The sequence below is a fragment of the Ursus americanus genome, chromosome X, assembly GCF_024610735.1.
Source record: "Ursus americanus isolate L20-20 chromosome X, mUrsAme1.1.p, whole genome shotgun sequence".
NCBI classification, from domain to species: Eukaryota; Metazoa; Chordata; class Mammalia; order Carnivora; family Ursidae; genus Ursus; species Ursus americanus.
In genome coordinates, this window is record NC_142164.1 from 81,695,891 (window position 1) to 81,711,187 (window position 15,297).

The 15,297-nt window shown below is 53.7% G+C and overlaps 1 protein-coding gene across 2 annotated transcripts; it reads right to left on the bottom strand.

The window, feature by feature from the left end:
* Positions 1–23: 23 nt before the first annotated feature.
* CCDC22 (CCC complex scaffolding subunit CCDC22) lies at positions 24–13,886 on the bottom strand. 2 transcript variants are annotated; one of them, XM_045804957.2, is made up of 17 exons: positions 13,662–13,886; positions 12,430–12,607; positions 6,830–6,962; positions 5,683–5,789; positions 5,479–5,545; positions 5,201–5,379; positions 3,708–3,971; positions 3,142–3,204; positions 2,937–3,056; positions 2,257–2,376; positions 2,054–2,170; positions 1,847–1,948; positions 1,655–1,762; positions 1,279–1,374; positions 975–1,034; positions 821–895; positions 24–391 (listed from the first exon to the last, which is right to left on the bottom strand). In XM_045804957.2, the coding sequence occupies exons 1-17, from the start codon at positions 13,709–13,711 to the stop codon at positions 278–280; spliced, it is 1,953 nt and encodes a 650-aa protein (XP_045660913.1). In that variant the 5' UTR covers positions 13,712–13,886; the 3' UTR covers positions 24–277. The 2 variants fall into 2 exon arrangements, with proteins under 2 accessions (XP_045660913.1, XP_045660914.1); XM_045804958.2 differs by having other exon boundaries at positions 3,708–3,902; positions 13,662–13,884.
* Between the last annotated feature and the right edge of the window lie 1,411 nt (positions 13,887–15,297).

Sequence of the window (15,297 nt, forward strand, 5' to 3'; positions counted from 1 at the left end):
TGTGTCCCCATCCAGGCCTCAGCTTAGACTGCAGACACAGCCCCTTGTTTATTTGGGACCCAGTGCCCTCTCCAATAAACTGTAGCCGAGTTCCCACGCTCTGGACGATCACCCCAGATCAGGGTTGGGGTCCGGTGGGTGGGTGTCTGGGGTCAAGGCTGTAGCAGGAGGAGCCGTGCGGCCAGCAGAGGGAAGGGCTAGGGCACGTGCTTGGCCATCGCCCCCAACATCCCAACCCCCTGCCCGAGGCCAGGAGCAGAGCGGTGCTGGGCACTCCTCAGGCCTCCCGGACCCGGCCCAGGAGGCCAGCGTTCTCCTGGCGGAGGGCTCGGTAGTCCTCGCGGATCTTCTCCAGGTTACTGAGGGTCTTCTTCCCCATCTCCGTCTCGATCTAGGGCAATGCAAACCACACGCCTTCAGCCCAGCTCCTGCTTGCCGCCCTGGCTGCGGCTCCAGCAAGGCTGCTCGAGGCCCCTCCCGTGCTCCTCCCATAACAGCGTGCTGTGCCCTACCACAGGGCCTTTGCATGTGTTATCTGTTCGCCTACAGCATTATTTGCTAACGTGACAGCATGAGCCACCATGTGTTCTGGCTAAGGCCTCTACTGATGGCCCAGGGAGGCAGGTGCGAGGACCTTTGGGGTGGAAGCTGGGGCTCAGAGGAGGCCGCTAGCCAGTGCCAGGTCACACACACAGCTACTACGGGACAAGGCTGAGGGTCCAGCCATAGGCTGGTTCTGCTCCCACAGCCTCTCTGGGTGTAAACCAAGGTGCTGTCCACTGGCCTGCCTTGGTTTCCCCTCATACTCCCGGGGCCTCACCTGCTCCTCAAGGTCTCGAACTTCCCGCATGATTGTGCCTGTATCCTCAATGGTCTGGATGAGCTGGCTGCAGTTCTGGGGACAGCAGGAGCAGAAGGCTTACAACCCCACCACGTGCCACCCCGGCCGGCCCCCGGCATGTCTCTCCACTCACCTCATGCAAGGCAGCTAAATACTTGTATGCCTTCCGAACAGCATCATCCTTCTTGGCATCCTGACCAGACAGAAGGGACCAGTGGGCTTCCCCCGCACCCCCACCACATTCCACCTCCAGGACCCCCACGAGTCCGCCTTCTCCCACTCCCCTGACTTCCTCCTCCGTGGCACAGAGCCGGGCCCAAGCCTCAGTGCACCCACACGGCTCGCACCGGGCCCAGGCTCAAGCGGACGTGTAAGCAGATAGGCAGGCAGGAGCCCAGCCCCACCCCAGGCCCCTGCCGGCCTAGCCAGGCCCGCACCTTAAACACGAGCTCATCGGTCACGGCAAACGTCCGGTCCAGCTTCCCGGACAGGGAGTTGATTTCCTTCTGAAGCTCCTTTGTGTCCGACAAGATCTGGCAGAGAACAGGGCAGCCATGAGCCCATGTCTGGCCAGGCCGGCCGGCCGGCTGAGAATATTTATGTGCACAGCGCACGCTCACACCCAGACCGGGCCTGTGCCACTGCATCAGGTGTGGCTGGAGCGCACTGGGTAGGAGTGTTCTGTGCTGGGGCGTGGCTACACAGCTCTGCCTTTCAGAGGGCGTGAGGTCCCCGTGTGGCCGTGCTGCACACATCCGCCCCTTGAGCCTGTCTGCCCGCCTGCCCCCACCCTCCACAGCTGCAGTGATGTACCTTAGTGATCTCCTCCTTCTGCTTCCGGATGTTGCCCACAATCTCCAGGATGCGCTGGGTATAGGCCAGCCGGGACACGTCTCTAGGCAGGGTCTCCAGCTCTGACACCTAGGCAGGAACACAGCAGACACTGCCCTGGGACCCAGCCCCCACCCACTCGGAGCCACCCAGGGCCCCTGCCCAGGGCCTTACCAGCTGCTTGTAGACCTCCTCCTTCCTGCGGGCCTCTTCGGCAGCCGCTCGAACGCTCTGGTGCAGCTCCTGGATCTCTGCCAGCCGTCGAGAAGATTCCAGCTGCCAGGACCCCAAGGGGAGAAGGAGAGTGAGCACAGCACAAGCATGGCCCCCTAGGGAGGGACCCGACCCGCCCCACCCACAGCCCAGGCCATCACGACCTACCTCTCTGCAATCCTGGAGCTTTCGAAGGTGGCGGTACTCAGCCAGCAGAGGGACCCGGTGCTTTTCCCACTGCCCCGCCAAGTGGATGACCCGCTGGGCACTGCTCTCTACCACGAGCTGGAGATGGTGGCAGAGGATACGTGTCACACAGGCTGGACCCTTCCAGCTCCAGCCCTCCCGCCCAGCCCCACTGCCAGGCCTACCTGCAGCTTGGCGAGGTTGGCAGCCCCGTCAGGCAGCAGCTCCACCGCCCGGCTCTTCAGGCGCAGGGCCTGCTCACGCTCCACCGTGCTGAGCTCGCTCTGCCGACGCTCGGTCTCCACCTGGCACCCCGTGACCCCCACTCCCGTCAGTGGAGGAGCTCAGCCGCACCCCACAGCCCTCTAGCCCCCACTGAGCCTGGCAAGCCCTAGCCCAGCCCGAGCCCCCACAGATGACAATGCACCCCTCCTACCCTCTAGCAGCCCCTTGACCCCTCCTGATAGGGACAGGAACCTATAAGCAGTGACAGACACCCACAGGCCCCTCTGATCCCTCTACCTCCACAGTGGCCCCCCCGGAAGCCCTGACAAGCCCCTGGCCATACAGATGCTCACACCCCTCCTAATCTCAGACACCCAAGTGTCCTGACCGAAGCCCACGGGTGCCCCTAACCCCCACAGGTCCGACCTCCCCCAACCCTACCTCCTCCTCTCATCCCCACTGGTTCTCCTGAACGCTCGAGAGCCCACAGGTCCCCAAGGCCGCCTCTGAACCCTTCTGACATTGGCAGACCTCCACAAAGTCCTCTCAGCCCCTTCAAGGCCCTCTAGGCCCTCTAGGCCCCACTGTGACCCAACCCCAGGCAGGCAGCCCCTCCTCCACTCCCATCCCCACCTCCCACCTGCACAAGGTTGATTCCTAGGGTCTTCATGTTGGCTTCAACCTCTTCAATGTTGCGGTTCACTCCCTCCAGCTGTTCCCGAAGAGACTCCAGCTCCTGCTCTTGAGCTGCCCTCGTGTCCTGGGAGGCACAGGCCAGTTGGGGCGGGGGTGTCAGGCCCCCCAGGCGGGCAAGGGCCCAGAACCCCCACCACTGCTCCACTTACCTGTTCAGGCCGCTGGGAGGTGGCCGGCACATCACACACTTGGGCTGCCTGGACCTCGGGCTCCTGGGGGAGTGAAAGGGGTATTCTTGGCCGTTGGAGAAGGTCCTGCCCTTCCCAGCCCAGCCTCAGCCCCCGCTCCAAGCGCCCTTCCAGCACCAGACTCCTGCCCACTCAACTGCTGACAGCTGTCAGGCTGGGTTTATGAGGACCCAGGCACTCTCTGAGACCTCAGGCTGGAGTGTCCGCTCATAAGGAAACCTCCCTGACCCTGACACGAGAAGGCTGAGGGCCCCCCGAGGTCAAAGAGAGAAGATATGTGCAGAGGAAACTGTCCAGGGGAAGCTGCAGTTTGCACAAAGGCACCCCTACACCCTGACATGGTTCCCACCCCTCCCCCCTTTCTCCACCGAAGCCCTTGAGGAGCCAGGGGACCCCCAGCACAAAGAGGGCACGCCCAGTGGGGACACGGGAACCTGGGTGCATAAGCATGTCGTCTGTACAGAGAGCGACCCCGCAAGCCTGCCTCGGCCCCGTCAGTGGACCCGGGTCCGCTCAGACCCACTCACCAGATGGAAGGTGAACTTCTCCGAGTGTGTGAAGCGGGAGCCCTTGGGAGTACCGCTCCGGGCCCCTGCACCCCAGGCCTGCAGCAGCTCTCCCAGGTCTCGGGCTTGCGGCGGAGCCCCCGGTCGGCCCCAGGTCTGGCGGAGATGCTCAGCCAGGTGCCTCTGCAGCCGCTGCCGCTGGGCCCGTGTGTCCTCCTGGAAGCAGGAGGCAGGGCGGACGGGAGGGTGTCGAGGCCTGCGGGGCACCTGAGGCCCTGCCTCCTCCTGGGAGCGGCCAGACAAAGTGCTACCACCCGGTCGCCTCTCCCACCGAGGGGGCCCAGGCCCCTGTCCTGCCCCGCCAGTCTGGGAGCTCCCCAAGGACGGGGTCCCCTCCTCACAGCCATGCTTCTCTCCACCCACTCACTCCCCACACCAGAGGTGGTTGAGGGAAGGGAGAGAGGCAGCAGATCAGCAGCCCCCGAGTCAGAGGGTGACACGGAAAGGCTACGTGGGGACAGAGCAGAGCCAGAGAGTCAGAGGTGCTGGGCAAAGAGGTAGTGGAAGCAGAGAGAGAGAGGGAGAACGAACAGAGGCAGTTTCGAGACAACCGGGGAAATCTGATTATGAACTCAGTGACGGACGGTATTAAGGTGTTAATGTTAGTAGGTGTGTAAATGACGCAGGGATTACCTTAAAAAGGAAATACCCTTATGAGTTAAGAGATGTACACGTCAGTATTTAGAGTCGAACTGGCCTGCATACTGGGATTTGCTTTAAAATAATACTGAAAAAACAACTGGGGGAGAACAGATGAGGAAAGATGGGAGAAAGGCTCATAGTTGAAGGTGGATGACGGGCACATAGGATTCATTAGAACATTCTATTTCTGTGTTTGAAAATTTCTATAAGTTTAAAAAAGACAGAGTCAGGATGGAACAAATGGCAGTGGGGGAGGCAGGGGCAGACAGAGAGAATGACAGAGGTGAGCGGAAGGGAAGAGGAGAAACACAGTCTCGAAATGAGGAGACAGAGGAGCAAGAAGGAGGGCCCGCAACACCACAGAACAAGAAAGACAGTGACCAGAAGAGACAGTGCAGAGACCCAGGGATGGAAAAATAGAGCACTGGGGACAGTGGCAGAGACAGAGAAGGAATGAGAGACTCGGACTCAGGGGTGGGAAGAAGGTAATAGAAACAGGGAGGAAGTAGGCAAATCCTGACCGCTCTGGTTGCGAAGAACCGGCCCGTTGCCCGGGGAGCGCTAGCCTGAGGGGAGGGCACTATCACCCCCAAGTCTCAGAACCGGAAACCGAGGCTGGCGGGGGAGGGACTTGTCTGAGGTCCACAGTCTTTGTGACTCCAGGATTCTCTCAGGGAAAGAGCCAGGTAGGTGCATGCAGAGGGGAGGTGACGGGCAAAGGAGGGGCAGAGGACCAAGGGACGCTGAGACGGGAGCAGCAGGAAGCAGCTGTGAGCAGGGGCCTTGGCAGCAGGGTGAGCTTTGGGCAGTACCTGGGTGGGATGGCGGGGCGCCCGGTGGACCCAGTCCTCATCCCCAGGGCGGTCCCGGCCCGTGTGCTGGCAGAGCTGGATGGCATGGCGTTCAAGGAGTGAGGCCACCCTCCCGGCAGGCTGGGGCACCTGGGTGGGGGCTGGTAGCAGCAGAGGACTCGCCTGGAACTCCCGGGGCTCTGGAGGCGGAACAGAGTCAGCTGGCCCTCCCGCCTGGCCGTGGGGTCAGGCCCACCTCTACCTTTCTCCCTAACCCCTCCCCAGAGCCTCACGCTTACCTCCTCTGGAACTCAACTCAGGCATGACCAGCCTGGTGGTGTGGAAAGGCTTCTGCGCGGCGGAGCCCTGGTGGGAGAGCAGAATCAGAGCCTCCATGATGAACTGCGGTGGGGGCCACTGGTGGGAGGGGAGCCAAACACCTGAGCGCCCAGATGGGGCCAAGGTGGGGACGAGCAACATCGATGTGAGTTGGGGGGTCCCACCTGGAGGTGCTGCAGCTTGGGAGTGCGAAGGAGGGGTGGGACCCAGGGCAGGGCCAGCTGCTCCCGGATTTGGCTCCCGATGGCCCGGAGAAGGATAGCTGAGTCACCTGTGGGGGGTGGGGAAGGAGCTTCCATCAGGTGACAAGGCCATAACCAAAAATGCAGATCCTGGGAAAGCAGCCACGGCTCCCTGACCCCCTCCCAGAGATGCATATCTATCTAGCTATCATTCTCACCCTTGGCCATTCAACACTTACTGAGTACCTACTGCATACCAGTCACTGTTCTAGACTCTTGGGACACTTCAGTGAACAAACTGAGAAGTATCCCTGCCCTTACGGAGCCGGCAGGCTGGTAGAGGAGAACATGACTCAGGTCAAAAGTACGACAGAAAACTCATGTGACGATCTGAGAGGAGGGTAAAAACTACTGAGACAAGGGGCATGTAATTTTATTTTTTTTTAACAAATATTTTACTTTCTTTTTTTTTTAAGATTTTATTTATTTATTTGACAGAGATAGAGACAGCCAGTGAGAGAGAGAACACAAGCAGGGGGAGTGGGAGAGGAAGAAGCAGGCTCATAGCGGAGGAGCCTGATGTGGGGCTCGATCCCAGAACGCCGGGATCACGCCCTGAGCCAAAGGCAGACGCTTAACCGCTGTGCCACCCAGGCGCCCCAAGGGCATGTAATTTTAAACAAGGCAGCCTGAGGAAGGCCTCCCTGAGGTAACATGTGAACAGAACCTCAAAAAGGTAAGAGGGTGAACCAGGAAGATATCTAGGGGAAGAATAATCTGGCAAATACAAAGGCCCTGAGGCTGGAGCACACCTGGAGTGTCTGAGAAGCACCAAGGAGGCTGGTGTGGCTGGAGTGGGGAGCGGGAGGGGGAGCGAGGAGGAGGTGAGGCAGAGAGGCCCCTCCCAGCACCAACTAACCCCCTGGGGCAGCCCAAGCTCAGACTCCCTTCCCCCTGCCCTGCCTCCTCTCCCCCAGCCCCAATCCTCCCCTCCCACCCAGCTCTCCCAAAGATACACCCCCCACCCCACCCCCAGTCAACCTTTTTACCCCCTCCACCTCTCTGCCCCTGCAACACCCAGGAATGCCACGCTCTCCTTCACCCCCACCGTGCCCTGGGCAGACCATACCTGCAGGCTGATCCGCATCCTCAGAGGCATCAGAGGGCAGACGCTCCGCCAAGAAGAGAAGCAGGTCCCGGAGATCAGGCTCACTGGGGTAGAGGAAGTTCTGATAGCCAAGCTCCAAGGGATAGCCCAGGTCCTGGAGGTCAGGGAGGTGGCCTCTATCAGTCAGGCAGGCAGAATCCTGCTATCCTGGGAGCCCTGAGCCAAGACCACAAATGCTCCTACTCTCTCGCCAACCACCACCCTCTGAACTTCACCTTGGCTCCCCCAAGGCCTCCAGGCCTCGGGCGGGGGGGGGGGCGCGGAAACCACAGAGTGATTATAGTCAGTGCTACAGAGAGCAAGGAATAAGATTAAAGCTCTAGCATTTCTTTGTGTTTATTTTTTAAGATTTTATTTATTTGACAGAGAGAGACAGCGAGAGAGGGAACACAAGCAGGGGGAGTGGGAGAGGGAGAAGCAGGCTTCCCGCCAAGCAGGGAGCCCGATGCGGGACTCGATCCCAGGACCCTGAGATCATGCCCTGAGCCAAAGGCAGATGCTTAACGACTGAGCCACCCAGGCACCCCTAAAGCTCTGGCATTTCTAACTATGACCCCAAATCCAGAGGCCATATAGGAGAAGATGAGTATTTCTGAATCCCTGAAAAGAAACAAAAATTTTAAGCAGTATGATTACCAAAGTCAAAAGAGAGATGACAAGCTAGAAAAAAAATAATATTTGGAATTCATATCACAGGCAAAGAGTAAATCTACCTAGTATATAAAGAGTGTCTAAAATCAAACAAGCACAAAAGACCAGCACTGCAAGAGAAAAGTAGGCAAAAGATAGGAAGAGGCAGTTCACAGAAAAAGAAATGGAAACGGCCCTTCAACCTACACAAATATGTCCAACCTTGCTGCAAATTGAAAGCACACGGAGAGCTCTCGTACACACGTCACCGATGTGGGACAAGCTGACGATCCGTTCTCCAGGTGCGCGCTGGGAGGGAGATACCATCGCTCGGGCAGCATCCCTGCCCAAAACCTGAATCTGATCATCAGAAAACACTCTGACCCACTCAAAGTGTAGGCCATTCCAGGCAAGAGCCAGCCTGGACTCTTCGAAAACATGTGTCGTCACAAAAGAAACAAAGAAACAAAAACCAAGGAGGACTGTTGGCTATGCAAGATTAGAGAAGTCACAGTGAAATAAAATGTATGATCCTTGATTAGACGTTACAGTTAAAAAAAAAAAGTAGCGATAGAGGATATTTTTGGGACAACTGGGGAAATTCCGGCAGGCACTAGATATGAAATACTATTATTCTAATATGTACTATCGATTGTTAACATACACTATCAACATTCAATTTCATGGGTGTGATCACGATATTGTGGTCGTGCTGGCCAATGTCCTTCTACTTACGAGAGGCGTGCTGAAAATTGTACGTGTGGAGTATCAGGTTGTCTGCCACTTCCAAACAGTTCAGCAAAAGTGCGTGTGTGTGTGTGTGTCTATGTATCTATACACACGGAAAAGAATGGAGCAAAATGCTAACAAATGTTTGCCCAAGTACAAAGGTGGGGAGAAAAACGAGACTGAGGTCCCGTTCCTCACCCACTGAAGGGGCACCAATCAGTGGGCCGGGCCGGGGAGAAACAGGCGCTTTCTCCCACGCTGCTGGTGGGAGGGCAGAAATGAAACAAAGCCCAGTGAGGGCAATGGGGCAAAGTCCGACAAAACAACATCTGCTTTTCCCCTTCCACCTTCCACCTAGCAATCGTACTTTGAGGAGCCGACCCCAAAGCCATGGCTCTAACAATTCAAGACGACAGACGCGCAAGATGACTCATTACGGTGTTATCCGCAAAATACTGAAAACGGCCTCAGTGTCCAAGCATTTAATACATTTAAGGCAGCTGTTGGCGGGGATCAAAAAGTAAGAAAGGGAGAAATGAGTCTTCCTCCTCTATATGAGGAAGACTTTGATTATCTCCCTTTTAATTCTTGTTTTTAAAGATTTTATTTATTTATTTGACAGACTAAGAGACAGAGAGCACAAGCAGGGGGAGCGGCAGAGGCAGAGGGAGAAGCAGGCTCTCCACTGAGCAGGGAGCCCAACAAGGGGCTCGATCCCAGGACCCCGGGATCATGACCTGAGCCGAAGGCAGATGCTTAACAACTGAGCCACCAGGGCACCCCTCCCTTTTAATTCTTATGATACTATCAGACACTGCTTTCTTCCACCACTTCTCGGGTACAGCGTCTCCTCCTCCAGCCCCGGTAAAAAAAACAGATGACAATGATGACAACAGTGGTGGCTACTCAGTCAAGCCCTCTCTGTTTTCCATGCCTCGATGGCTTAAACCAAACGTAGGAATGCGTTAGCTAGTCTTCACTGCCCCTCGTTTTACAGATTTCCCGTACATCAAAATTACCAACCAAAGTGCTGTGATGGCCGAATTCTCCTCAAAAGGCTACGGGTTCATTGCCCTCACTTCCTCTTCCTCTGCGTGACATACTTTATTAATTTATGACAGAGCAGTGGCTCCTTAGAGAGCCTTTTCTCGACAGAACAGCCACAGTCATGAAAAAAAAAAAAGTTGCTAAAGAAGAAATATAAAGGGGCAAAGACCTGGAAAGAGAACGGCTCTGAAAACAAACTTCGTGTTGTTCACAGATGACCTTGAGCCGACCCTTCTGATAGTGAGAAGGGGGCCTTTCTCCCTGGCTCCAAACCAGGAAGCAGACTTTTGGTTTTGCTTTTTCCCTTCCAGACTCTGCAGGGTATGCAGATGTGCTCTCTGGGGCAGAACAACCAGGACACGGGGCAGAATACAAAAGGCCGCAAAGAGGAAGGATACGATGTCCGGTCGCATTCAGTAAAATGCTCTAAGGGGAGCCATTTTTGATACAAGGGTTTTTAGACTATTTCTTTTCTTTTAAGATTTTATTTATTTATTTGTCAGAGAGAGAGAGAGAGGGCACAAAGAGGGGAAGCTGCAGGGAGAGGGAAGGGAGAAGCGGGCTCCCTGTTGAGCAAGGAGCCTGATGCAGGACTCGATTCCAGGACCCTGGGATCATGAACTGAGCCAAAGGCAGAGGCTTCACTGACTGAGCCACCCAGGCGTCCCTAGGATATTTCAAAAACATACGTTCTTGGCTTGCTTCATGGCTTGTATATATCCTAGACGGTTATTAAGTTAGGTGGAGGGGAATTTTGGCATGTGTTACAACCAGAAACTGGGCAATCAAAATCTACTAAGAAAGAAAAAAGAAAGGAAAAAAGATAAAGGGGGAAATAAATATATTCATATTGACTTATAGCTGCATTTAAAAAAAAACCTAGAAAGACACACAGAAACCAGTCAAAGTCATCCCCTTCTAACAGACAGGCAGGGGAACGGGGTGAACGGTCTGGAGCGCGAGACTCAGCAGGTATCACGCTCCTTCCATTGCACCCTGCAGACTCTCTTACCCTTTCAGTGGTTAACCACCGTTTACCTAATTAAAAATTCTTTATATTAAAATGTTCCTGTTCAAATTACGGCTGGGGTTTCAGCCTGCAGACTGGACCCTGACTAATAAAATGACCTACTCGAAACAATCATTTTCCTTAAAAAGGGACATACAGGCTTTGGTGCAGAAAGATTGGGACTGAGATCCAGCCTGTGCCTCTTGCTGGCTAAGGCCTTGGACTGATTATTGAACCATCCGGACGCTCAGTTTCCTAGCTGCAAAATGGGGCTGAGAGGACTTTCCCTATGTGCCTGCTTTAAAAGCTCACAGGCCCCATCAGGGTTGTGCATGGGGCCTGAGAAACGGGCCCAGAAAGACAGCCTGATTCTCTGTCAGAGTTGCCCTTGGCCTGGAGCTGCATGGACTCTGAAAGCAGACATCCAAGCTTTGCCTCCGACCCACTGTGTGACCTAGTGGGCAAATCACTAAACTTCTCTGTGCTTAGTACTTTCCTCCTCTGGAAAAAAAAAATGGATACCAACAGTACCTACTTGAGAAAGTGGTCACAAGAATGAAGTAAGCTCACGCCACGTCACCACAGTGCCCGGCCCAGGGGAGGCACTCGGAAAACATCCTTATTATCTGCCTGTGTGTGTATTAGGTCACAACAGAAGGCGGATTGATGTCAGAGGGTCACCGTCACAAGAGTGTGAAAACCACTGGCTTTCGAGCGACTTTACTCTGGGTTTTTTCCGACACCTGCAATCAAAGTTATGACTGATACAGAAACTCATTCCAGGAGTCAGGTGTGTGAAGTGACAGACACCAAAACATGGAGGTGGCTGAGTGGCAGAAAGGGGTGCCAGGCGTGGGGCATGTGAAGAGGCGGACAGCAGGAGAAGAATCTGAAAAGCCCTGAGAGCCAGGCGAACCTGAGAGCTAAGGGCTGAGCAGAGCCCCGCGGCCTACTGGTAAGAGACAGGAACTGCACAAGCAAGGTCCGGATTCATGAAACCTGACCACCCTGTCCCTAGGGGCTAAGTGGAAATTTTCATTGTATTTACTCGACTCTCCCTCTACCACCATATCCTGGGTCTGTTGGCCAAGTTCTCATTCATTACGCAGCCAGAGGGGGCAGGAATGCAAGCAGCCAGATCAGACCTCTCTACGAATAGTAATACCGTTTACACAGAGCTCATTACAGCTAGCTTTTTCTATATTAACTTATTTTTACTCCTCATAGCAACCCTAGGTGGCAGGTACAACTCGTACACCCGTTTTAAATACGAGGAAATGGGCCCAAAGAGGTTGAGAGACGGACCCAACGCGGCAGAGCGAGCAAACCAGGAGAAATGACATTACTCAGAGCCCCTGGACATAGTAACTGGATACAGCTCTGTACTGGAGAGACGTGTAAGTGCTTCATCACAAGGCACTTAACCTATGAGAGGGACAGTTCGGCAATCATTCGCAGGAGAGGCAGGATGTGTGTGGCTGCCACAGGGTGGAGGGCAGACCCCCACAGCACAGACACGGTTTTACTTAACCAGCATACCTTCCTTTGGATAACCCTCCGACCCCCAACTGCCAAGCGATCCTGAAGGAGCAGCCAATCACAGTGTCCTAGAGGGATTACCATGTGATCCACGCTCGGCCAATCAGAGTACACAGTGATTAATTTAGGAGAGAGCATGCGACCCAAGCCAAGCCTTTTTCTGGAACTCCTAAATGGATACCATAGGGGGAAAAATTCTAGGACCACCTTAGTGGTGCTAAGCTTAAAATGTGGGAGCCACACTCCCCCTGCTGGGTTCCCTCTCTCTCTGGCTGTCTCTCTCTGTCAAATAAATAAATAAAATCTTTAAAAAATTAAAAAATAAAATAAAATAAAATGTGGGAGCCAGGGGCAGCCCAGGCACAAACTGGATCAACTCATATAATGCTCCTAACAACTCTACTTTTATCATCTCAGTTTCACAAATAAGGAAACTGAGGCCCAGAAGGGTTAGGGTCACACAGTTAGCAAGGGGTGTAGTGAGGGTCTGAGCTACAGGCGGTTGGACCCTAGAGCCTTAACTGCTAACAAATGCTAAGCCACAAGAGGAGGTGACTTTGTGAAGGAGGAAGGAAGAGGCTGTGTGTATTGGGAGGAGGGCACTCACCATGCAGGCCTGAGCCAGGCTCATGGCCAGGCGGAACCGGGCGGACATGGCCAGAGGCAGCAGGGGGCTGAGGCCAGAGCCCACGGCAGGGTTGATCACACGCAGGCAGCGGACCACTGCTTCTACGACCAACTCAGTGGTGAAGGCTCGCAGGGTCTGCACATCTGGAGGAACTGCCCTGAAAAAGAAGAGAGGAGGCTCAAAGCAGCCAGGCAACAGGGATCAGGCTGGGCCCTGCTGTCTTCTGGAAGCCTTACTATTGGGATGGGAGTGGGAGGAGGATGGCCACAGTTCAGACAGGTCCTGGGTGTTGGTGACTATAATTTCCATTTGGAAAACTAAGAACTGGGGAAGTCCTTAGGTCCTAATGGTGGATGGAAGGGATCTGAATTTTAAAAAAAATCTCAAATTGCCACATGCTTAAAAGTCTCAAAGTTTTGGGGTCTAGGAAGGGCAAGGGACCCAGGTGACATGCTCTCTGTGTTTCTGGAGCCCCAGGTATCATGTTCCCTGCACGTCAGGAGCCCCTAAATATTGAGTTGCTAGGGTTTTGAGACTAGGTATTTCGAGGCTCAGCTTTGCAGGAGTTCCAAATGTCAAGGTCCCTAGATGTCAAGATCCCCGGATATCAAGACCTTCTAGTTTCAAGCAATCCAGAAATCAGGCTCCCTAGATGTTGGCATCCTCGGTTTTTAGGGTCCTTGAATGCAGAAGTTCTTGTGCGTTGGGGTCACTAAGTGTTGAGGTTGCCAGACTTTAAGGTCCAGGGATTTTAAAAGCCCAGGTTTGGGGAAACAGGGTTTGAAGGTTCCCAAGTATCCAGTTCCAGGGTTTTTGAGTGCCAGGGTCCTGGGTGTTTAAAATCCCCGGTTCTCAACATACAGGTGGCTTAGATTTTCCAAATACCAGGGTCCCAGGGTACTGATGTCAAGAACCACATATTTCAGGATCCCGGGTGTTGAGGATCCAAGGTTTTAAGCTCTGGAGAGGTCTGGGTCCTGGAATTTGGGGTTTACCAAGTGTTGGGGGCAAAGGGTTTGGGAGCTCCCCGATGTCAGAGTGCGTGCATGCGTGTGTATGTCTATCCGTGTAAGGAGGGGGTGTCTTAGGGTCCTGGAAGTGGGAGCCCCAGATGTCAGGGTCTGGGGTTTTAAGGTTCCCGGGTGACTGGGTCCAGAGTTTTGGAGTCCCGGATGTGGGCATTCCGGGGTGGGCGGGGGCTGTGTCCTTACGTGCCGGCCTGGCGCAGGGAATGGATAAGGATTCGGTCCGCCTCTTCCATGGTGGAGAGGTGTTCGAGTCTGGAGCCGGGTCCAGGGCCGGGTCCGAGCAAGAAAGGCGCAGTTGAAACCCCGCTCCGCACTCGCGGTCCAAGGAGTGTCACAGGGTGCGCGGGGAGAGCCGGGATGTGTAGTTCGAAGAGCGAGTGTGGCGCATGCCGGATGTCTGGCGTCCTGGTGCGAAGGTGCGTCTGCGGGCTTGAGCGTGCAATGGCTGCTGGGAGTTGTAGTTCTTCCGCTTGCAGTCCGGTGGGTTCTTCCAAGGGGGCGAAGAAGTGTATTTTGAGCGCGTGCGCGAGTGTGTGTGCGTGTGTGCGTGTGCGTGCGTGTGTGTGTGTGTGTGTGTGTGTGTGTGTGTGTGTGTGTGTGTGTGTGCGCGCGCGCGCGCGCGCCTGTGTATGCGCGTGAGCGCTCGCGCAGTGGTAGAAAAGGGACCGGACGGAGAGCGGCTTCCTGACTCATTCATTTAAGGCGGCATTCATCTTCCATATTGTACAAGTGTACAAGTTAAGGGCAGGAGCTTCAGCATAAAGCGGCTACGATTGCGTCTCAGCTTTTTAGCTCAAGTCGTTAGCTCAACTAGCTAAAGGTGCAACCGTGGGCAGGTTACATCACTTCCCTGTGTCTTAGTTTCCTCATCTGTAAAATAGAACTATGAATATACCTGCTTCCTAGGATTAAAACAATTAATGCATGTAAAGCATTGCTACTGTGTACCTGACACATAATACAGCAGGAAAGCGCTATGTAAATGTAGTCACTAGTATTCATGCATTCCATAAATGCTTTCTTTTAATGTTATACATATGTGTACACTCCAAAGAATAATTACACAGTAAGCATTCATGTAACCACCATTCATTAAAAAGACCACCCTATCTCCACTGCTCAGTAGTGGCATGTTTGTCATAAATAAATCATGTGTACATATATATGGGGCTCAGTTTCTGAACTCTGTTCTGTTCTTAACTACTGTAGCTTTCTAACACACCTTGGTATCTGATCTGGAATGTCCTCCCATCTTGTTTTTTTTCAAAAGATTTTGGCTCTTCTAGATCCTTTGTATATCGATACGCATTTTAGAATCAGTTTGTCAAATTCCATGGAAAAATCTTTTGAGATTTCGTTTGGGACTGCATTGAATCTCTAAATCACTTTGGGAAGAATTGACATTTTCACAACATTGACTATTTCTATTAGTAAATTTAATATAGCTCTCCCTCTCCTTAGATCCCCTTTAATCACTTGACAGTATTTGAAAATTTTTTTTCCATGGAGATCTTATACATAAGTATATTATGTTAGGTCTATTTTTATGTACTTCAAAGTTCAAATACTGTTGGGAAATGATATCATTTTTCTTATTTTAATTTCTGACTGGTGCTGGTATATATTTTATAAAAATATTTTTTTAAAAATCAGTGCCTTTTCTGTTGCCAGGCTCTCTAACCCATAAATGTCCCATCTTTGCCCCTAATCACCCTCCCATCCATCCCTGCTATGGCCCCGCCCTGTGACCTTAATCTCTCTAAAGCTGGGGGAAGAGAGGGGGGCTGTGTGCAGATGGCTCTTCAACCTCGAAAGGAGG

Excerpts from the sequence above, each read along its gene's own strand:
- CCDC22 (XM_045804957.2), bottom strand. The coding sequence starts at position 13,711 with ATGGAAGAGGCGGACCGAATCCTTATCCATTCCCTGCGCCAGGCCGGC. Across the intron at positions 12,608-13,661 it reads TCCCTGCGCCAGGCCGGCAC|GGCAGTTCCTCCAGATGTGC; the intron begins GTAAGGACACAG and ends CTTCTTTTTCAG. Across the intron at positions 2,377-2,936 it reads TAGGAATCAACCTTGTGCAG|GTGGAGACCGAGCGTCGGCA; the intron begins GTGGGAGGTGGG and ends ACGGGGTGCCAG.